This window comes from Anomaloglossus baeobatrachus, chromosome 10 (genome assembly GCF_048569485.1).
Source record: "Anomaloglossus baeobatrachus isolate aAnoBae1 chromosome 10, aAnoBae1.hap1, whole genome shotgun sequence".
NCBI lineage: Eukaryota > Metazoa > Chordata > Amphibia > Anura > Aromobatidae > Anomaloglossus > Anomaloglossus baeobatrachus.
In genome coordinates this window covers 63918526-63942175 of record NC_134362.1, presented here as the reverse complement: position 1 = coordinate 63942175, position 23650 = coordinate 63918526, and the positions used below count along the sequence as shown (strand labels likewise).

The 23650-nt window shown below is 50.1% G+C and overlaps 1 protein-coding gene across 1 annotated transcript in view; it reads right to left on the bottom strand.

The window, feature by feature from the left end:
- The window catches only part of MUC2 (mucin 2, oligomeric mucus/gel-forming), a 133547-nt gene that overhangs the window by 40261 nt on the left and 69636 nt on the right, over positions 1 to 23650 (bottom strand). Inside the window, exons 33-35 of the mRNA XM_075326946.1 lie at positions 16855 to 17244; positions 15829 to 15996; positions 8132 to 8260 (exon numbers count right to left, since the gene is read on the bottom strand). Coding sequence (XP_075183061.1) covers positions 8132 to 8260; positions 15829 to 15996; positions 16855 to 17244 — 687 coding nt within the window. The remainder of the gene's footprint in view (positions 1 to 8131; positions 8261 to 15828; positions 15997 to 16854; positions 17245 to 23650) is intronic.

The following is a 23650-nucleotide window of genomic DNA, read 5'->3' as shown; positions in this document are numbered from 1 at the left end:
GCTGGTATTCTCAGGATGGGGAGCTCCACGTTATGGGGAGCCCCCCAGCCTAACAATATCAGTCAGCAGCCGCCCAGAATTGCCGCATCCATTAGATGCGGCTGTTCTGGGACAGTACCCGGCTCTTCCCGATTTGCCCTGGTGCGTTGGCAAATCGGGGTAATAAGGAGTTATTGGCAGCCCATAGCTGCCAATAAGTCCTAGATTAATCATGTCAGGCGTCTCCCGGAGAAACCTTGCATGATTAATCTGTAAATTACAGTAAATAAACACACACAACTGAAAAAATCATTTATTAGAAATAAAAAACACAAACACATTCCCTCATCACCAATTTAATCAGCCCCAAAAAGCCCTCCTTGTCCGGCGTAATCCACGGACCTCCAGCGTCGCTTCCAGCTGTGCTGCATGCAGGTGACAGGAGCAGGAGAATACACCGCCACTCCGGTCACCTCCACGCAGCTAATGAAGACAGCCGCGCGATCAGCTGAGCTGTCCCTGAGGTTACCCGCGGCCACCGCTGCATCCACCGCTGGATTTTAAGCCATATTCATCAACATTCACAGAAATAAACACTTGAAATAGATCATTCTGTGTGTTATTTACTCTTTATATTATATGTGTTTCCCTTTTTGTATTGATTTACTGAAATAAATTAACTTTTTGATGATATTCTAATTTTTTTAGATACACTTGTATGTCTTTTGGAATTCAAAGATTTTAAAAAATAAATAAATAAATAAAAAATAAATAAAAAGAAATTGGCACATGGTTAATGCTTAAGCCAGGCTACATTTTCATCCTGGATTCACACTAGGGTATGCATTCCATGCGAGAGCTTCGGATGCAATATGTTAATGATACTTCTCTCTGCGGGAGAGAGCCAAATATAATTCCCAGCGATCAGATCCTGTGATCGGATTCCAGGTTCAGAGGAGAGGGAAAGATTAATCTCTCCATCTCCTCCATTGTCCATCTTTTTATATCGGACTTATGACATCAATGCAATCCAATATTTCACACGCACCTACTTGTATGGGTGCGAGTTACGCGAGTGCAGGAACATTTTTTTTAAACACATCCAATTGTGGAACTTATCGTTATTCCAAGATTTATTGATTAAAATGAACTTTAAAATTAACTGTTAATGGGAAAACCCCTTTAACCTTAGGCCAATTGCACTTAGTGTCTGTGCACTTATGCGGGCGTCATACGGTACGATATATCAGGCGATATGTCGTCGGGGTCACGTCGTTAGTGACGCACATCCGGCATCGTCTGATATATCGTAGCGTGACAGCTACATGCGACGGTAAACGAGCAAAAATACTCACCTTCTCGTTCATCGTTGACACGTCGCTCAGTTTAAAAAAATTGACCGTCCGGTTGTTCATCATTCCCGTGGCAGCACATATCGCTCCGTGTGACACCCCGGGAATGATGAACACAGCTTACCTGCGTCCCGCGTGCAATGCGGACGGAAAGAGGTGGGCGGGATGTTTACGTCCTGCTCATCTCCGCCCCTCCGCTTCTAATGGCCGGCTGCCGTGTGACGTCGCTGTGACGCCAAACGTCCCTCCCCCTTCAGGAATAGGATGTTTGCCGCCCACAGCGACGTCGCCCGGGAGGTAAGTGCGTGTGACGGGGGTTAACTAATTGCCCGTGACGCACAAACGACGGGGGCGGGTATGATCGCTCGTGCGATCACACGAGAGATCATCCCGTGTGACGTCCGCATTAGTCAATCACATACACTGGTGAAACTACTGGGTATACATTAGTGTTTACAAAGGCCCTATTCACAAGATAATGGTAAAAGAATGTCCTATCTAATTGTCTTGGAAAATTCTGCAAACTGTCCTTTCCTATGAAGAGTACCACCACAAAAAAAGGAGAATTTTGTTTACTTACCGTAAATTATTTTTCTTATAGTTCCGACATGGGAGACCCAGACCATGGGTGTATAGCTTCTGCCTCCGGAGGACACACAAAGTACTACACTAAAAAGTGTAGCTCCTCCCTCCGAGCATATACACCCCCTGGATAACCAAATCTAGCCAGTTTAGTGCAAAAGCTGAAGGAGGACATCCACCCACAAGTAGAGACAGAGCAAAACCCGGAACAACCGGAACCTCTGTCTACAACAACAGCCGGTGAAAACACACGGAACAAGAAAATTGCCAACAGGCAACAGGGAGGGTGCTGGGTCTCCCATGTCGGAACTATAAGAAAAAGAATTTACGGTAAGTAAACAAAATTCTCTTTTTCTTCATCGTTCCTTATGGGAGACCCAGACCATGGGACGTCTCAAAGCAGTCCATGGGTGGGAAATAAACAGAAAACTGAAAAGTAGGCAAAACCTAACTTCACAAATGGGCGACAGCCGCCTGAAGGATGCGTCTGCCCAAACTCGCATCTGCCGAAGCATGAGCATGCACTTGATAGTGCTTCGAAAAGGTGTGCAGACTAGACCAAGTGGCAGCTTGACAGACCTGCTGAGCCGTAGCCTGGCGCCTGAAAGCCCAAGAGGTACCGACAGCTCTGGTCGAATGCGCCTTGATCCCCGGCGGGAAAGGCACCTGAGTGCACTGGTAGGCATCGGATATGGCCGACCTAATCCAACGAGCTAGGGTCGGTTTAGAGGCCGAGAGACCCTTGCGCTGACCTGTGGTCAGCACAAAAAGAGAGGTGCACCGCCTAAGAACAGCGGTGCGTGACACATAGATCCGGAGCGCCCGCACCAGATCTAAAGTATGCAACGCTTTCTCAAAGCGATGCACAGGAGCCGGACAAAAGGAGGGCAATGAAATGTCCTGGTTAAGGTGGAAAGGAGACACCACCTTAGGGAGAAAGTCCGGAGTCGGACGGAGAACCACCTTGTCTTGGTGAAAAACCAAAAAAGGTGACTCTGAAGAGAGCGCAGCCAAATCAGAAACTCTCCTGAGAGAAGTTATGGCCACCAGAAAAACGACCTTCTGTGAAAGTCGAAACAAAGAAACCTCCCTAAGAGGCTCAAAGGGGGGTTTCTGTAAGGCCGTGAGGACCAGATTAAGGTCCCAGGGATCCAAAGGCCGCCGGTAAGGTGGAATGATGTGAGATGAGCCCTGCATGAAGGTGCGCACCTGGTCCAGTCGGGCGATACGCCGCTGGAACAACACTGACAGCGCCGAGACCTGTCCCTTAAGGGAATTGAGGGATAGTCCTAGCTGCAGACCGGACTGTAGAAAGGACAGGACGGTCGGCAAGGAAAAAGGCCAAGGGGCATGCCCGGAAGAACGACACCAGGACAGGAAAATTCTCCAAGTCCTGTGGTAAATCTTGGCTGAGGAAGACTTCCGAGCCTGAGTCATAGTGGAGATGACTTCGGGAGGAATGCCGGAAGCCGTCAGGATCCAGGACTCAAGAGCCACGCCGTCAATCTGAGAGCCGCAGAATTCTGGCGGAAAAACGGACCTTGTGAGAGAAGGTCTGGGCGGTCCGGGAGTTGCCACGGCACCTCTACGGACAGACGGAGCAGGTCTGGGTACCAAGCTCGCCTGGGCCAGTCTGGAGCAATGAGTATGACCCGACGGCCCTCCATTCTGATCTTGCGCAGGACTCTGGGCAAGAGAGCTAGAGGGGGAAACACGTAAGACAGACGGAACTGGGACCAATCCTGAACCAGCGCGTCCGCTGCAAAGGCCTGAGGATCGTGGGAGCGAGGCACGTAAACCGGGACCTTGTTGTTGTGCCGGGATGCCATTAGATCCACTTCCGGAGTGCCCCACTTGCGGCAGATCGACCGGAACACTGCCGGATGCAGCGCCCACTCGCCACTGTCCACTGCTTGATGGCTGAGATAATCTGCCTCCCAGTTTTCCACGCCTGGGATGTGGATTGCGGATATGGTGGACCTTGAGTGCTCCGTCCACTGAAGGATGCGTTGAACCTCCAACATTGCCAGGCGGCTGCGAGTCCCGCCCTGGTGATTGATGTAGGCAACTGCTGTCGCGTTGTCTGACTGGACTCGAATGTGCTTGCCCGCCAACAGGTGGTGAAAGGCTAGCAGAGCTAGAAGCACAGCTCTGATCTCCAGCACATTGATCGAGAGGGCTGATTCGGACGGAGTCCAAGTGCCCTGTGCTCGGTGGTGGAGAAATACTGCTCCCCAGCCGGATAGACTGACATCCGTGGTGAGAATCACCCAGGACGGGATCAGGAAGGAGGGTCCCTGAGACAGAGAGAGGGTCCGAAGCCACCACTGAAGAGAGCTCCTGGTCTGTGGCGACATAGCCACCAACCTGTGCAAGGAAGAAGTCCGCTTGTCCCAACAGCGCAGAATGTCCAGCTGCAGAGGACGCAGATGGAACTGGGCAAAGGGAACTGCTTCCATTGACGCCACCATCTGACCCAGCACCTGCATGAGGTGCCTGATGGAATGACGGCGGGGCCTCAACAGAGAGCGCACCGCCAGATGGAGGGACTGCTGTTTGACTAAGGGCAGCTTCACAAGTGCCGGCAGAGTCTCGAATTGCATCCCTAGGTACGTAAGTTTTTGGGTCGGGGTCAGAGTGGACTTGGGCAGATTGACAAGCCACCCGAATTGAACAAGCGTGGCGAGAGTGAGCGAGACACTCCGCTGACAGTCTGCACTAGATGAAGCCTTGACAAGAAGGTCGTCCAGGTAAGGAATCACTGCCAACCCCTGGAGGTGCAGAACCGCAACCACTGCTGCCATGACCTTGGTAAATACTCGAGGGGCCGTGGCTAACCCGAAGGGGAGAGCCACGAATTGGAAATGTTCCTCTCCGATTGCAAAACGTAGCCAACGCTGGTGTGAAACAGCAATTGGCACATGCAGATAGGCATCTCTGATGTCGATGGATGCCAGGAAATCTCCTTGGGTCATTGAGGCAATGACTGATCGCAGAGACTCCATGCGAAAATGCCGCACCTGAACATGCTTGTTGAGAAGCTTGAGATCCAGGATGGGCCGGAAGGAACCGTCCTTTTTGGGGACTAGGAAGAGATTTGAGTAAAAACCTCTGAACCGTTCCCTGGCGGGAACCGGTACAATTACTCCGTTGGCCTGTAAGGATGCCACGGCCTGAGAGAAGGCGGCGGCCTTGGAGCAGGGGGGAGTTGACAGAAAGAATCTGTTTGGCGGGCTGGAAGAGAACTCTATCCTGTAGCCGTGGGAGATGATATCCCGCACCCACTGATCGGAGACGTGTTGAAACCACACGTCGCCAAAGTGGGAGAGCCTGCCACCGACCAAGGACGTTGCTGGCTCGGCCAGATACTCAAGAGGAGGCTGCCTTGGTGGCAGCAGCTCCTGCTGACCTTTGTGGACGTGGCTTCTTGCGCCAGGTGGGCTTCTGGTCCTTGGCTGAGTTAGTGGACGAGGCCGAGGGCTTAGGGGATGACCAGTTAGAGGAACGAAAGGAACGAAACCTCGACTGGTTCCTGCCCTGGACAGGTTTTCTGGTTTTAGTCTGTGGCAAGGAAGTACTCTTCCCGCCAGTAGCCTCCTTAATTATTTCATCCAGTTGTTCACCGAACAGCCTGGACCCAGCAAATGGGAGCCCAGCAAGGTACTTCTTTGAGGAAGCATCTGCCTTCCACTGTCGAAGCCACAAGATCCTGCGGATAGCGAGGGAATTATCGGAGGCCACCGCAGTGCGGTGAGAAGCCTCCAGCATGGCGGACATGGCGTAGGCTGAAAAGGCTGAAGCCTGGGAAGTTAAGGCAACCAATTCAGGCATAGAGTCCTTAGTAAGGGAATGCATCTCCTCTAGGGAAGCAGAGATGGCTTTGAGAGCCCACACTGCTGCAAAGGACGGGGAGAACGAGGCCCCTGCCGCCTCATAGACAGACTTGGCCAGGAGGTCAACCTGGCGGTCAGTGGCATCCTTAAGTGAGGTGCCATCAGCCACAGATACAACTGTCCGGGCTGAGAGTCTAGACACCGGAGGGTCTACCTTTGGTGAGTGAGCCCACTCCTTGACCACCTCTGGTGGAAAAGGAAAATGGTCATCAGAACCACGCTTTGGTAAGCGTTTGTCAGGACAGGCTCTGGGCTTGGACACAGTGGCTTGAAAACTGGAGTAGTTAAAGAACACACTCCTTGTTCTCCTAGGCAAAGTAAACTGGTGCTTTTCTGCCAGAGAGGGTTGCTCCTCTGATACTGGTGGATTGAGGTCCAGTACGGAATTAATGGACGCAATCAAATCACTAACATCCGCATCACCCTCGGTCAGATCAATGGGGCACATGGAGGTAGCGTCCGAGCCCCCAGTAAAGACATCCTCCTCGTCCTGCGAGTCGGCTCGTGAATCGGAGCCGCGAGACGAGGAAGGAGAGGGGACCCTGCGTCTCCTTTTAGGAGGACGGGGTCTGGGAGCAGATGAAGAATCCTCTGTGAGCTCTGCAGAGCGAGCCGAAGCAGCAGAGGCACCCTGAGAAGGGGGTTGATGCATGCTCAGCAGAGTCCGGGACAGCTGTCCCATGGAGTCGGCAAAGGACTGGGAGATAGACTTAGAAAAAGATTCTACCCAAGCCGGGGGTTCAGCCACCGGGGCCGGAGCAGCCGGAGGGACCACTGGGGAGACTCCAGGCTGAGGCACCACCATGTTAGAGCAGGCATCACAATGTGGATATGTGCTCGGTTCAGGCAGTACGAGCTTACATGCAGTGCATATTGAGTACAGCCTTGCAGCCTTGCTCCTAGTGTGAGATATGCTGCTGAGGTGGAGGCTCTGCAGTAAAGAACACACTCCTTCAGAATGATCCCCAGAGAGTGTATAATAAAGTCCACAACCAGAGGTTGTGGCTTACCAGCCGTTTTTTGTGCCCTCCGGATTCCACAGCTCGGAACCCCAGACAGGTTGCAGAGATGCAGCAGCCAGCGCCGATCAGTGTGAGAACGCTGTTAAAATGGCGCTGGAGTGAGGAGGGGGGCGGGGCCTAGTCCAAGAGCGGGAACCGGAGGGCCAAGGAGATATACAGGGGAGGGAAACATCTCCTCAGAGAGGAGTGTCCTCCCCTGTGCTGATCGGCCGGTGGGTGGCGCCGCACTGTCCCTCTGCATGACTGACATGCAGGGGCAGTGAAACCGAAAGTAGGCAGCAGCCGAAGCCGGGGCCTAAATTTTACAATGCGGCCGGCGAGCAGGCACCCTCGGCGCGGTTCTCAGGTGAAAACCAGAGAACCGGCCGGAAATCACAGCAGAGTTAAATAACACACTCTCCCCACAATAAATGTACAAGGGACCCCTCAATAACATCTCAAATACTTAGCTTATGAGACGCAGGGCCAGGTCCCTGAGGGATGAGTGCTCCATCCGGTAGGGTCCTGAAAGGGCTGCGGATGGAGACCGGTCTCCTGCAAAGCAGTGAGAACCGTGCTGGCTCCCACTTCAAGCCAGAGCCCGAGGGATGGTGAAGGAGCGCGGCATGAAAAGGCTCCAGCCTTGAAATCAACCTTAACAACACCGCCGACACAGTGGGGTGAGAAGGGACATGCCGGGAGTCCAGCTTGGACCCGCTTTTCTTCCAACTCTTTAAAATCAAAAATCATATGAGAATGCATGTGTGGATGTGTGCCTCCTGAACACAAAGCATTGAACTGGCTAGATTTGGTTATCCAGGGGGTGTATATGCTCGGAGGGAGGAGCTACACTTTTTAGTGTAGTACTTTGTGTGTCCTCCGGAGGCAGAAGCTATACACCCATGGTCTGGGTCTCCCATAAGGAACGATGAAGAAAGTATACTTTCAATATACAAGTTCTTATGATAGAGCACTGTGATTGATGGATGTCTCTGTGAGATTTCCATCACAGGTCTTAGTCGAATATATACATCTTGACATACACGTCTGACTGTAGGCTTTCTCGTAATGTGAACAGAGTCTTACTGACTGATCATAGTAATGTACTAAGCAGCACATTGTCCCAATCCCTACACAATCCCAATATCTCAACAACCATTTCCACCATCTCTGGTCTACAAGTTAGTAGATTTTGGTAATGCAGAGATCTATCTATGATACATCTCATAAGTCAATTTACCCTTTTTCTAGACCAGTTAAATTACACTTTTTTCTTTAAAGAAAACTTTATCTAAAAATAAAGACGTTTTCAGGTGTTACTTACGTATTGGAGTGGTTTCTTCTGTCTCTGTTTGACATTGTGTGGTGGTTTCTGTGGCTGGTGAAGTTGTGGTCACACTAGTGGTAGTGGGGCCTGTGGTTGTAGCTGATGTAGTAGTTGGAGTTTCAGACTCTGTTTGATTTGAAGTGGGGCAAAAATTAAAAATAATTGGGGTGATAAAAAATTAACTAGGATTAACTTACTATTCTTTTAAACTGACGTTACTCAAAACAGAGATATTATACACATTTCATAAATACATATCATATAGGTTTACAAATCTTCTTATAGGCACATAGAATAGGGAAATAGGAATTAAAAAAGAAACAAGCGCTTATACAGATATAATATCCAAGCTGAAGTGGATGCCACAAGGAGTTTTGCACAATCCTCACCGACTGTCATTGTGGCACTGAGCCCAGTTTAGATTAAAGATTCTGACACTCCGCTCGTTGGTTTCCCTGGTGTTTGGGATCCACACAGGTAGACTTGGGCCATCAACTTGCTGTGTGTTGATTCATAGGCAGGCTATCAAGAGTCAAGGCTGCTTTACACCAGACAATCTATCGTGCGATAGATCGTCGGGGTCACGGTTTTTGTGACGCACATCCGGCATCGCTGGCAATGCCGGCCTGTGTGACACCTCCTAGCGACGCAGTATCGCTCACAAATCGTGAGTCGTGTACTGCTCGCTAGGTTCCATAATATCGTTTAATTTAGTAGTTCATCGTTTCCGGGGTAGCACACGCCGCTCCGTGTGACACCCCGGGAACGATGAACAGCAGGTCACCTGCGTCACGCGGTCGCCGCCGGCTATGTGAAGGAAGGAGGTGGGCGGGATATTTACGTCCCGCTCATCTCCGCCCCTCCGCTTCCATTGGCCGGCGGCCGTGTGACGTCGCTGTGACGCCGAACGTCCCTCCCACTCCAGGAAGTCCGTGATCCGTGATTGCAAATGGACATTACTCACCTGCCTTCACTACTGCTGTTCATGGTGCTGAACTCCTCGGCTCTGCAGCGTCCGCCCACCGCTCTCCGCAGCTACTTCCGGGTCGGCTGTTCCTGCTTTCATGAATATTCATGAGCCGGGCAGGAGCTGCAGAGAGTGGAGGCTGCACAGCGGATCGCTGGAAAGGTTAGTTGAAAATATTTATTATTTAATATGTCAGTGTTTTTCTGGTACATGTTTCATGGATCACACACGGATTACACCATAGTGTGGTCCGTGGGTCATCAGTGATGCCAGAAAAAAACAAACTTGTCTCCGTCCAGAATCACGGACATGCGTGTACGCTGCACGGAGACACGTTCAGTGAAAAATCACTGATGTGTGAGCAGACCCATTGATTATAATGTGTCTGCGTATGTCAGTGATTCTGGTACGTACAAAAAAAGCACATACGTACCATAAACACTGATGTGTGAAGGGGGCCTTAGGCCCAGTGTATTTCTACCTCCAGCAAGTCATAAGATGAATTCTGGAGGCCATAGCAGAAAGGAACAAAGGCAAAACCAATCTATTGTGGAGAAGACATTTTCAGATGTAACTTGAACCAGCAAGTCCCCAAGAAATATTGGTCCCCAGGTAACTTTCTGAACATGAGCTGCTAATAATGTATTCAGGGTCCCCAGTTATAATATTTAACATTTCTGGACTAGAAAATATAATTTGAATGATCAAACAACATGTACTTACAGCAGCTGAAATAAGTATTGAACAAGTCACCAATTTTTTAAGTAAATATATTTCTAAAGGTTTTATTGACATGAATTTCTCCCCAGATGTTGGTAACAAACCGTCAAATCCAAACAGGCAAAGAAAATAAACCATAAATGACCACAAATTAAGTTATATGTAATAATGAAAAATGATACAGGGAAAACGTATTGAACACATGAAAGAAGTGAAAAAAGTGATAGAAAGTGATGACACCAGCTTAAACCTTGTAAATGTATTGTCTTGTAATCTTGTATTGTAAAGGAATATGTGTTACTCCTGTATTGATGATGGTGGCTCAAGTAGGAATCCACTACAGTAAATGCTTTCATATTCACCAGCTAAAAGCAATCCTCCCACTTAGTAAAAGTAATATCAGCTGGTTCAACTTATAGCCTATAAAAGGTGTTTCATTACCAAGGTGTCACACAAGAAACATCTCATGATGGATAAAACTAGAGAGACCTGGTTCAAGACCTTCAGAATATTATTGATGCAAAACATACTGATGGCCAGTGGCGTAACTAGAGTTGGATGGGCCCTGGTGCAAAGTTTAGACCTGGGCCCCCCCTCCACATACACAGACACTTGGGGTAAGGCATACCTCCCAACTTTTAAAGAAGGAAAAGAAGGACAAAGTTTGCGGCGCGCGTAGCGCGCCGCGGCAAATTTTTAGGCCACGCCCCCTAACCACACCCATTTCACAGTCACGCCCATATCCACTCCCCATCCACACCCATTCAGCATGGACACGCAGGCAGCCGTCGGGCCTCCAGCATGGACACGCAGGCAGCCGGCGGGCCTCCAGCATGGACACGCAGGCAGCCGGCGGGCCTCCAGCATGGACACGCAGGGAGCCACAGTGAGGCGGCCGGTCGCCCACACAGTGAGGTGGCCGGTCGCCTTCACAGACAGGCGGCAGGGGGGCGCCCGCACAGACAGGCGGCAGGGGGGCGCCCGCACAGACAGGCGGCAGGGGGGCGCCCGCACAGACAGGCGGCCGGGGGGCGCCCACACAGACAGGCAGCCGGGGGGCGCCCGCACAGACAGGCGGCCGGGGGGCGCCCGCACAGAAAGGCGGCCGGCCGACCGCACAGACAGGCGGCCGGCCGACCGCACAGAGAGGCTCCGGCCGGGGGTGAGGGGGGGGGAGGGAGGGAAATCAGCGCTGGGGAGATTTTACTGTACCAGCAGCAGCACAGGCAGCGCTCCTCTCTGTTATGCCACGTCTACTGGGATGGTAGGAGGGAAAAGCAGGGAGGCGGAGAGAGAGTGGGTGGGCGGAGCCCGGGAGCCGGCCGTCCCGATCGTGGCAACGGGACAAACAACGTAAAGCGTGAAAGTCCCGCTGTATCCGGGACGGTTGGGAGGTATGGGGTAAGGGATAATGACACTGACACTCGGGGTACAGGATAATGACGCTGACACTTGGCTCTCACCCACAGCACCCTGAAATCCCTCTATCAGCACCCAGCTTTCCTATGTTCTGATATTTATCTTATCCTCAGCACCCAGCTTTCCCATATCAGAGCATGAGAAAGCTGGGTGCTGAGAGATGTATATCAGAACATGGGAAAGCTGGGTGCTGAGAGATGTATATCAGAACATGGGAAAGCTGGGTGCTGAGAGATGTATATCAGAACATGGGAAAGCTGGGTGCTGAGAGATGTATAGCAGAGCATGGGAAAGTTGGCTGCTGAGGGAAAGAGCCTTTTTCCCTCAGCACAAAACATTTCCATCCCATACTTGTATCTTTGTCCCCCCTGTATAAAGTTCTCAAAATACTATAACAGCCCCCACATAGCCTTCCAAATAATTGTATAAAGGGTCTCACATAACCCTTCATATATTAGAATGCAGATACATAGCCCTCCATATATTATAATGCACCCCCATAATCCTCCATGTATAAAGTAGCCCTTCAATTATAATGCATTTCCCATAGTTCTCCATGTATTAAAATTCACCCCATAGTTCTCCATATATTATACTGCACCACATAGTCCTCCATGTTTTATAATGCACTTCCATAGTCCATGTATAAGGTAGCCTCCATAGTCCTCCATATATTATAATGCAGCCCCCATAGTCCTATATGTATTATAATCCAGCCCCATCAATTTTCATATTGTATTATGCAGCCCCATACTCCTCCATGTATAATGTACCCCTAGTCCATGTATAAGGTGTCCTTCATGTTTTTTATGCAGTCCCATAGACCTCCATGTGTCATGCAGCCAGCCACCCCAGGGCCTCCATGTGTCATGCAGCCAGGCCCCTCCAGGGCCTCCATGTGTCATGCAGCCAGGCCCTCAGGCCTCCATGTCATGCAGCCAGGACCCTCCAGGCATCCATGTGTAATGCAGCCAGGCCCCTCCAGGCCTCCATGTGTCATGCAGCCAGGCCCCTCCAGGCCTCCATGTGTCATGCAGCCAGGCCCCTCCAGGCCTCCATGTGTCATGCAGCCAGGCCCCTCCAGGCCTCCATGTGTCATGCAGCAAGGCCCCTCCAGGCCTCCATGTGTCATGCAGCCAGGCCCCTCCAGGCCTCCATGTGTCATGCAGCCAGGCCCCTCCAGGCCTCCATGTGTCATGCAGCCAGGCCCCTCCAGGCCTCCATGTGTCATGCAGCCAGCCACCCCAGGGCCTCCATGTGTCATGCAGCCAGCCACCCCAGGCCCTCCATGTGTCATGCAGCCAGGGCCCCGGCCTCCATGTCATGCAGCCAGGACCCTCCAGGCCTCCATGTCATGCAGCCAGGCCCCTCCAGGCCTCCATGTCATGCAGCCAGGCCCCTCCAGGCCTCCATGTGTCATGCAGCAAGGCCCCTCCAGGCCTCCATGTGTCATGCAGCAAGGCCCCTCCAGGCCTCCATGTGTCATGGAGCCAGCAAAATAAAAAAACAAGTACCTCTCTTCTCCTTTTGACCCCTGCAACCACGGTAGTTATGACCCTGCCCCCATATGTCACACACACTGCTCCCCATACAGCCTGCACCCCCCATAGCACACACACTACACCCCCATATGTCACACACCCTGCCCCACATATCTCACCCTGCCTGTACCCCAACTTACCCCTCTCAAACACTCTGCACCCCTTCACATCCTTCTGTCACAGTCTGCAGCCCTCATATGCCACTCACCCTGCACTCCCCTCCCCCTCGTGCCCCCTCTTTTCTCATTACCAGTCATCATGTGTCCATGTCTCCTTCAGGAATCCGTATCTTCTGATGCTTTCTGCTCGGCATCCTGTGTCTCCTCCCACACACTCACATGGGCATGACATCATCGCAGGTCCTGGAAGGATGGATTTCGTCTGCTGTGCAGGAGCGCTTCTGCTCTGCCGCAGCTCAGAAACGCCTGGTGGGTCTCTCCAGGTCAGGGGGCCCCTCTGCCCCCTGCTGACACCGGGCCCCCTGACTCACAGGCCGGCCCCCTGGCGGTCGCGTAGTCGGCCACTACACAGCGCATCTCCTCTGTTACAGAGAGGAGCCGGCTGTGCAGAGCGGCTGCCGGGCCCCTAAAACCCTGCGGGCCCGGTCGCAGTGGCGACCGCTGCGACCGCGGTCGTTACGCCCCTGCTGATGGCATTGGTTGCAGAAGAATTTCTAAACTACTGAAGGTTCCAGTAAGCACTGGTGGGGCCATAATCCAAAAGTGGAAAGAACATAAATTCACCATAAACTGGCCTTGACCAGATACTCCCAGCAAGATTTAAGACAGAGGAGAGAAAATAATTAGAAGAGTTGTCCAAGAACCTAGAACCACCCATCGAGAGCTACAGAAGGACCTGGAATCAGCAGGTACAATTGTTTCAAAGAAAACAATAAGTCAGGCACTCACCTTCCATGGCCTGTATGGACGCTAACCACTCAAGACTCCATTGCGGAACAAAAAGTAGGTTCAAGCGCATTTAAAGTTTGCGTCACAACATTAAGGCAAGTCTGTGAAATATCGCGATAATTTAGTCTGGTCCGATGAAACCAAAATTAAACTATTCTAATGCCATTATATACACCATGTTTGGAGACCAAGAGGCAAATCACCCCCAAAAACACCATACGAAGAGTGAAGTTTGTAAGTGAGAACATCATGGTGTGGGGCTATTTTTCAGCATATCGCACTGGCAAATTTCATGTAAATGAAGGAAGAATGGACAAGTATACCGAGACATTCTTGATAAAAATCTGCTACCACCTACCATGATGATGAAGATGAAACAAGGGTGGACATTTCAGAAAGATAATGATCCCAAACACACAGCCAAGGAAACTCTCAACTGGTTTAGGTGAAAGAAAATAAAGCTGCTAGAATGGTCAAGCCAATTACCGGACCTAAATACAATATAAAATTTAGGGAAGGAGCTAAAGCTCAGAGGTCATAGAAGGCACCCACGGGACCTCCAGGATTTGAAGACTGTTTGTTGTGAGGAATAATGGTCCAAAATCACACCCGAGCAATGCAGGTGACTGGTTTTCCTATACAGGAGGCTTCCTGAAACTGTCATCACCAATGACTTCTGTATGAAGTGTTACATTTCAGTAAGTGTGTTCAATACTTTTTCCCTGAGTCATTTCTCATTATTGCACATCACTAAATTTATGGACATCTATGGCTTGATTTCTTTACCTGTGTGTATTGGATGGGTTGTTATTGACATCTGATGAAAAAAGTCATGTCCATAGCACCTTTAGAAACATATTTAGTTAGAAAATTGGTGACGTGTTCAGTTATGTCACCCCCTGTATAACTCAAATCAGGAGCTAAATTCACCATTTTTCAAGACCGTAATTTGGTCTTCTTTAGTTTGTTAGGGGCACTTTGCACACTGCGACATCGCAGGTGCGATGTCGGTGGGGTCAAATTGAAAATGACGCACTTCCGGCATCGCATGCGACATCGCAGTGTGTAAAGGCTGGATGATACGATTAACGAGCGCAAAAGCGTCGTAATCGTATAATCAGTGCAGCGTCGGCGTAATCCATGATTACGCTGACGCGACGGTCCGATGTTGTTCCTCGCTCCTGCGGCAGCACACATCGCTGTGTGTGAAGTCGCAGGAGCGAGGAACGTCTCCTACCGGCCTCACTGCGGCTTCCGTAGGATATGCGGAAGGAAGGAGGTGGGCAGGATGTTTACATCCTGCTCATCTCCGCCCCTCCGCTCTGATTGGCCGCCTGCCGTGTGACGTCGCAGTGACGCCGCACGACACGCCCCCTTAACAAGGAGGCGGGTCGCCGGCCACAGGGACGTCGCACGGCAGGTGAGTGTGTGTGTGAAGCTGGCATAGCGATAACTTTCGCTACGCCAGCTATCACCACATATCGCTGCTGCGACGGGGGCGGGCACTATCGCACTCGGCATCGCAGCATCGGCCTGCGATGTCTTAGTGTGCAAAGCCCGCCTAAGACTACGTTCCCACTATGAGATTTAAGTGTGTTTTTGATGTTGCAGAATTTCTGCACCGTTTCAGCACCTATTATGTCAATTAGACTTTTTGCGTTTATTTCATTGCGGTTTTGAGTGCAGTATTTTTTTATGCATTTTTATCTTGCTTTTTTCATTCTGCAGTTTTTGTCTCTTTTTGGTTTGTTATACTTTAAATTAATCTGATTTGTTTTCTTATACACTCTGGTATTTGTAATTTTTTATGTGTTTCTGCCACAAAAATGCACTAACAATGCATGTGTATTTTATTACCTGTGGATTTCCTTTATTTAATGCAAGTCTATGGGGAAATCTGCACAGAATACTCAGTGTACCTGCAGGAGAGATTGACAGGCTGCAGATTTTAAACACACACCGCAGGTCAGTTTACACTGCATAAAAAAGCACAGTGATGAGATTTCTATAAATCCCATGCCCTTTGCTGGAACTGTAAGATGCTGCGTCTTTGACGTAGCCTCAAAAACTCACCTAAAACTCATTGTGGGAATGTACCCTAAAGGTAACGTGTTGTGTTACTAGGTAAAGTGGTTATACCAGTGGTGATGGTGGTGGGGCTCGTTGTCGTTGTTGTTTCTGAAATAGTTGATGTAGGTGGGGGAGTTGTGCTCGTTACTATTGGTGGTGAAGTTGTTGCACTCGTAGTAGTGGTGGTGCTCGTTGTTGTCTCTGATGTAGTTGATGTGCTGGTTGGGGTTGGAGGTTCTGTGTATTAAGAAGCAGAGGAATTAGTAAGTGGGTGACACTACAGATTATTAAGAAGAAAACATTGATCTGTGCTTATCATGATGTTCTGCTGAATTGAAAAAAAAAACCAATAAAAATAAATTAAGAAAAAAAATATATTTTTATATATATATATATATATATATATATATATATATATATATATATACTACATATCCTTTTATGAGAGAGGATAAAGAATACAAATGTCGGATATCCATCATGCCTGAGCATTGCAGCACTCATACTAACTCTTGTGGGCTCATTGGGTCCTCGTATTTGATGCATCGCTGCCATGACCGGGGTTACAGATTTAGCCAGCAGTGTGTATTAGTTGTAATTACAGGAGAAAACTATCATGTTGTTGTGTTAATGTGTCATGTTGTGCTCCCTTCTGGTTCTCAGTTCTCCCTTCTCTACCATGTCATTCTTTCTATCCTGGCATAACATTGGCTACCAGTTGTCCAAGAAAATACTTTTTGGTTCCATCTTGCTTTGTGGAACAGCCTGGAAAACTTAGAAGGAGATGTAGATTAATAGTAACATTAGTGCAGTACTGTGGCTCCTTTATTGTTTGGATTGGTGGGTGTCTCATAGCTTTGATCCCTACTAATCATTTAGTGATGGCTTTTTTAGAATATACAACAGCAGCAGGCTTATGCTAAAGACAGTGTCAATGCTGTTGCGTCAACTGTTAGAGCTTTTTCATGAGTGAGTAGTTCTTGTTTAGACTTTACTGTTTGACTTCTTTGTTTTGTTTGTTTAATTTATTTACTGTTATATTTCATGTTGTGATGATAATGGATATTGAGTACCATAAACCTATGCTTCCGTTACCTGGGGTTGGCGTTGTGCTCTCAGTCGTTGTAGTTGTTGTCGTAGTTGTGGTGGGTTCAGGGGTTGAAGGATAGCAGCAATCGGGTAGAGGAGGTGGGCAGCACACGCTGATTGCATAGTTGTAGCACACAGGCATGAACCCTGTCTGGTCCTTATTGTTACAGATGAGCCCGGTGGAGACATCACAAGTTACAATCTGTCCCACCTGGTCCAGAGGTAGATCTGGATATTTCTCTGCTCTGCAGGAAATGTTCTCTGGCTTCTCACACAACTCATGTGTTTTATTCCGGATGTTCTCATAGGTCTCAAAATCTCCTCCATCAGGTTTATATTCTGGATAACTCACATCAAACCAGTCTGTCCACACGCAATCCAGGTCACAGTTACAAGCTGCAGAAATCAGGAGACATTTTTATACAGAGACTATCAATAAAACTAATCTAGATGCATATATGTTCCTAATGTCGATGATATAGTCAGACATCATTGTATATATAGTGGCGGTTTGAGTAGATTGGGTTATATGAACCTTGTCTTGCAGTTTTCAGAACATTTCTAATTTTCAAATCTGAACACCTTAAATTTGGATATTGCTGAATAGAGAGAGTAAATCATTTCTGAAAAATTCATGTTGATGAGATAATACACAAAAATAACTATTGTCCTTCAGAATCCAATTAAAGGAAAATTAAAGAAAAGCAGAAGCCCTCCAGTATGTTATCATGTCATGAACAAACACTGCTGTACATAACACCCAACATCCCCACTCAATGTGCTATGTGTCCATCTTAAAAGGAATCGCTTGCTCAGGAGGTTTTTGCTATGTAATCTTAGAACAGCATGAGCTAGAGACTAAAACACTAATTTCACTGATGTGTCACTTAGTAGGATGTGTGTTGCTGTTTCACTAGAATGAATGTTTTATCAGCAGGAGCTTATCACTGCTGGACTAGGTGTCCATGAAAGTCCTGACCAACCAAACCCCAGGTTTGATAAGCAGCTCACTGTCAATATATAATGTACACAGAAAGCTGTGGTGTGAGTAGAGTTAAATTTCTGAGCTATGCTACATATAAAACCTCTGATTTTGTCATAAATGCCTCACCCATTAAAGTAAGTGATACATCACTGAAATCAGGGTCTCTGTTCCTATATTATGCTGCTCTCAGATAAGGTAGCAAAAATCTGTTGACAGATTCGCTTTAAATATCTATGGCTGATATAAATCAGTGATATGTGCAGAGTACAGGGGTAGTCTCCAATGGAAGAATAATGCTCAGTGTATTCCATAAGTCCTATAAACATCAATGACGGTAAATCTGCATAAATGTTTACATTGCAAATACCTTTTAATCCCATGCCCTCCAATCAATAACAGTTCATTCTAGCAACTTCACTATTACAACACAGAGATGACATCGGTGTAGGCGGTGTAGGAGCTATTCTCTCACCATTACTTGTTGGTGTCTTCTATATTAAACAGGCAAACCCGCCTACAAAGAAGGGAATTTTGTTTACTTACCGTAAATTCCTTTTCTTCTAGCTCCTATTGGGAGACCCAGACAATTGGGTGTATAGCTTCTGCCTCCGGAGGCCACACAAAGTATTACACTTTAAAAAGTGTAACCCCTCCCCTCTGCCTATACACCCTCCCGTGCATCACGGGCTCCTCAGTTTTGGTGCAAAAGCAGGAAGGAGGAAACTTATAAATTGGTCTAAGGTAAATTCAATCCGAAGGATGTTCGGAGAACTGAAAACCATGAACCAAAAGAAACGATTCAACATGAACAACATGTGTACACAAAAGAACAAACAGCCCGAAGGGAACAGGGGCGGGTGCTGGGTCTCCCAATAGGAGCTAGAAGAAAAGGAATTTACGGTAAGTAAACAAAATTCCCTTCTTCTTTGTCGCTCCATTGGGAGACCCAGACAATTGGGACGTCCAAAAGCAGTCCCTGGGTGGGTAAAAGAATACCTCAATAAAAAGAGCCGAAACGGCCCCCTCTTACAGGTGGGCAACCGCCGCCTGAAGGACTCGCCTGCCTAGACTGGCGTCTGCCGAAGCATAGGTATGCACCTGATAGTGTTTCGTGAAAGTGTGCAGACTAGACCAGGTAGCTGCCTGACACACCTGCTGAGCCGTAGCCCGGTGCCGCAATGCCCAGGACGCACCCACGGCTCTGGTAGAATGGGCTTTCAGCCCCAAAGGAAGCGGAAGCCCAGAAGAACGGTAGGCTTCAAGAATCGGTTCCTTGATCCACCGAGCCAAGGTTGACTTGGAATCCTGCGAACCCTTACGCTGGCCAGCGACAAGAACAAAGAGCGCATCAGAACGGCGCAGGGGCGCCGTGCGAGACACGTAGAAACGGAGTGCTCTCACCAGATCTAATGAGTGCAAATCCTTTTCACATTGGTGAACTGGATTAGGGTAAAATGAAGGTAAGGAGATATCCTGATTGAGATGAAAAGGAGATACCACCTTAGGGAGAAATTCCGGGACAGGACGCAGAACCACCTTATCCTGGTGAAAAACCAGGAAGGGGGCTTTGCATGACAGCGCTGCCAGCTCCGACACTCTACGGAGCGATGTAACTGCCACTAGAAATGCCACCTTCTGCGAAAGACGTGATAAAGAGACATCCCGCAGCGGCTCAAAAGGTGGTTTCTGAAGAGCCGTTAGCACCCTGTTAAGGTCCCAGGGTTCCAGCGGACGCTTGTAAGGTGGGACTATGTGGCAAACTCCCTGCAGAAACGTGCGGACCTGCGGAAGCCTGGCTAGACGCTTTTGAAAAAATACGGATAGCGCCGATACTTGTCCCTTGAGAGAGCCGAGAGACAAACCCTTGTCCATTCCGGATTGAAGGAATGAAAGAAAAGTGGGTAAGGCAAAAGGCCAGGGAGCAAAACCATTACCAGAGCACCAGGATAAGAAGATCCTCCAAGACCTGTGATAGATCTTGGCGGACGTTGGTTTCCTGGCCTGTCTCATGGTGGCAATGACATCTTGAGATAACCCTGAGGACGCTAGGAGCCAGGACTCAATGGCCACGCAGTCAGGTTGAGGGCCACAGAATTCAGATGGAAAAACGGCCCTTGTGACAGCAAGTCTGCGCGGTCTGGGAGCGCCCACGGTTGACCCACCGTGAGATGCCACAGATCCGGGTACCACGACCGCCTTGGCCAATCTGGAGCTACGAGAATGGCGCGACGACAGTCGGACCTGATTTTGCTCAGCACTCTGGGCAGCATCGCCAGAGGGGGAAATACATAAGGCAGTCGAAACTGCGACCAATCCTGAACTAATGCGTCCGCCGCCAGAGCTCTGTGATCTTGAGACCGTGCCATGAATGCCGGGACTTTGTTGTTGTGCCGTGACGCCATGAGATCGACGTCCGGCGTTCCCCAGCGGCGACAGATCTCTCGAAACACGTCTGGGTGAAGAGACCATTCCCCCGCGTCCATGCCCTGTCGGCTGAGAAAATCTGCTTCCCAGTTTTCTACGCCCGGGATGTGAACTGCGGAGATGGTGGAGGCTATGGCTTCCACCCATTGCAGAATTCGCCGGACTTCCTGGAAGGCTTGACGACTGCGAGTGCCGCCTTGGTGGTTGATGTAAGCGACGGCCGTGGCGTTGTCCGACTGGATTCGGATCTGCCTGCCCTCCAGCCACCGATGAAAGGCCAATAGGGCTAGATACACTGCCCTTATCTCCAGAATATTGATCTGAAGGGATGACTCTATCGGAGTCCAAGTTCCCTGAGCCCTGTGGTGGAGAAAAACCGCCCCCCACCCTGACAGGCTCGCGTTCGTCGTGACCACAGCCCAGGTGGGGGGTAGGAAGGATTTCCCCTGCGACAGAGAGTTGGGAAGGAGCCACCACTGAAGTGACGTCTTGGTTGCAAGGGACAGAGAGACGTTCCTGTCGAGTGAAGTCGACCTCCTGTCCCATTTTCGGAGAATGTCCCACTGGAGTGGCCGCAGATGGAATTGCGCGAAGGGCACTGCCTCCATCGCTGCCACCATCTTCCCCAGGAAGTGCATGAGATGCCTCAAGGGGTGTGACTGACCCCGAAGAAGAGATTGCACCCCTGCCTGCAGAGAAAGCTGTTTGTCCCGCGGTAGCATGACTACCGCTGACTGAGTATGAAACTCCATCCCAAGGTACGTCAGTGATTGGGTCGGTGTCAACTTGGAATTTGGGAAGTTGATTATCCACCCGAACTGCTGGAGAGTCGCCAGAGCGACGGAAAGGCTGTTTTGACACGCCAACTGAGAGGGTGCCCTGACCAGAAGATCGTCTAAGTAGGGAATCACCGAGTGGCCCTGAGAGTGTAGGACCGCCACAACAGATGCCATGACCTTGGTGAACACCCGTGGGGCTGTCGCCAGGCCGAAAGGCAATGCCACGAACTGAAGATGTTCGTCCCTGATGGCGAAGCGCAAAAAGCGTTGATGTTCGGGTGCGATCGGCACATGGAGATAAGCATCCTTGATGTCGATCGATGCTAGGAAGTCTCCTTGTGACATTGAAGCGATGACAGAGCGGAGAGATTCCATCCGAAACCGTCTGGTGCTCACATGTCTGTTGAGGAGTTTGAGGTCCAGAATGAGCCGTCCTTCTTTGGCACCACAAACAAGTTGGAGTAAAAGCCGCGACCATGTTCCTGGGGGGGAACAGGGATCACAACTTCTTCTGTTTTCAGAGCGTTCTCCGCCTGAAAAAGTGCATCGGCTCGCTCGGGGGGCGGGGATGTTCTGAAGAAACGAGTCAGAGGACGAGAGCTGAACTCTATCCTGTAACCGTGAGACAGAATGTCTCTCACCCATCGGTCTTGAACATGTGGCCACCAGGCGTCGCAAAAGCGGGAGAGCCTGCCACCGACCGAGGATGCGGTTCGGGGATGCCGAGAGTCATGAGGAAGCCGCCTTGGAAGCAGTGCCTCCTGCTGCCTTTTGGGGGCGTGACTTAGCCCGCCACGCATAGGAGTTCCTCTGGCCTTTCTCCGGCCTGCTGGACGAAGAGGATTGGGGCTTGGCGGAGGGACGAAAGGACCGAAACCTCGAATGTACCTGTCGTTGCTGAGGTCTCTTTGGCTTGGACTGGGGCAAGGAGGAGTCCTTTCCCTTAGATTCCTTAATAATCTCATCCAATCGTTTGCCAAACAATCGGTCGCCAGCAAACGGCAAACCGGTTAAGAACCTCTTGGAAGCCGAGTCTGCCTTCCATTCGCGCAGCCACATGGCCCTGCGGACTGCCACAGAGTTAGCGGATGCCACCGCTGTACGGCTAGCAGAGTCTAAAACTGCGTTCATGGCGTAGGAAGAAAAAACTGACGCCTGGGAAGTCAAAGACGTAACCTGCGGAGCAGAATTACGTGTAACGGCATTAATCTCAGCCAGACAAGCTGAGATAGCTTGTAGTGCCCACACGGCTGCAAAGGCCGGGGCAAAAGACGCGCCCGTGGCTTCATAGATGGATTTCATCAGGAGCTCTATCTGCCTGTCAGTGGCATCCTTTAGCGATGATCCACCTGCAACCGATACTACAGATCTAGCCGCCAATCTAGAGACTGGGGGATCCACCTTGGGACACTGAGCCCAACCCTTAACAACGTCAGAAGGGAAGGGGTAACGTGTGTCAGTAAGGCGCTTAGTAAAGCGCTTGTCCGGAACCGCTCTGGGCTTCTGGACAGCATCTCTGAAGTTAGAGTGATCAAAAAACGCACTCCGTGTACGTTTAGGGAACCGAAACTGGTGTTTCTCCTGCTGAGAAGTCGACTCCTCTACAGGTGGCGGTGGAGGAGAGATATCTAACACCTGGTTGATGGACGAGATAAGATCATTGACTATGGCGTCCCCGTCAGGTGTATCAAGATTGAGAGCAACGTCAGTGTCAGAGCCCTGAGCTGCGACGTCCGCCTCGTCCTCCAGAGAGTCCTCACACTGGGAACCCGAGCAGCGTGAAGAAGTCGGGGAAGATTCCCAGCGTCCCCGCTTAGCCGGTCTGGGACTGTGGTCCGGACCGGAGTCCTCCCCATGAGACCTAGGGCCCCCCCTGGGAGCGTGCTGCGGCGCGGGCAGAGAGGGGCCTGGGGGTGAAGATCCAACAGGGCCCGGGGCCTGTGTAGGGACCGGTCTGGACTGCAAAGCTTCCAGCAGCTTGGCAGACCATTTGTCCATGGACTGAGCCATGGATTGTGAGAGTGACTCAGAGAGTTTTTCAGCAAAGACTGCAAACTCTGTCCCTGCCGCCTGGACAGGGGGAGCAACGGATTCTACCTGAGCCGAGGGGCCCACTAGTGACCGAGGCTCCGGTTGTGGAAGTAAAACAGGGGTTGAGCATTGCTCACAGTGAGGGTAGGTGGAACCCGCAGGTAACTTAGCCGCACAAGAGGTACAGGTCGCAAAATAACCCTGTGTCTTGGCCCCCTTGCTCCTTGTGGACGACATGCTGTTGTCTCCTAGGAGAGTGATCACTGAGGGTATATGGGAAGGGTATACAGCCCGACCGAACAGAAATATATAAATATATATAGTATCTATTCCGGCACCCTAAGGGGACCAGCACCGGGTGACCGGTGTGGCTTACCGACCGCTAAAAAGCGGAGTGTGTGTCCTCCAGATTCCCTGCCTTAGGTCTCCCAGCGTTGCAGAGCTCTTTCCAGGAAATCTTCCACAGGCAGAGTGCCAAAGAAATGGCTGCCGGAGCTCTCAGGGGAGGAGAGAAGCCGTGGGCGGCGTTAGAAAAGTGCGGGAATCTGGAGTCCCCACAGTGATCAGTGAGGGGGGGAGGAAC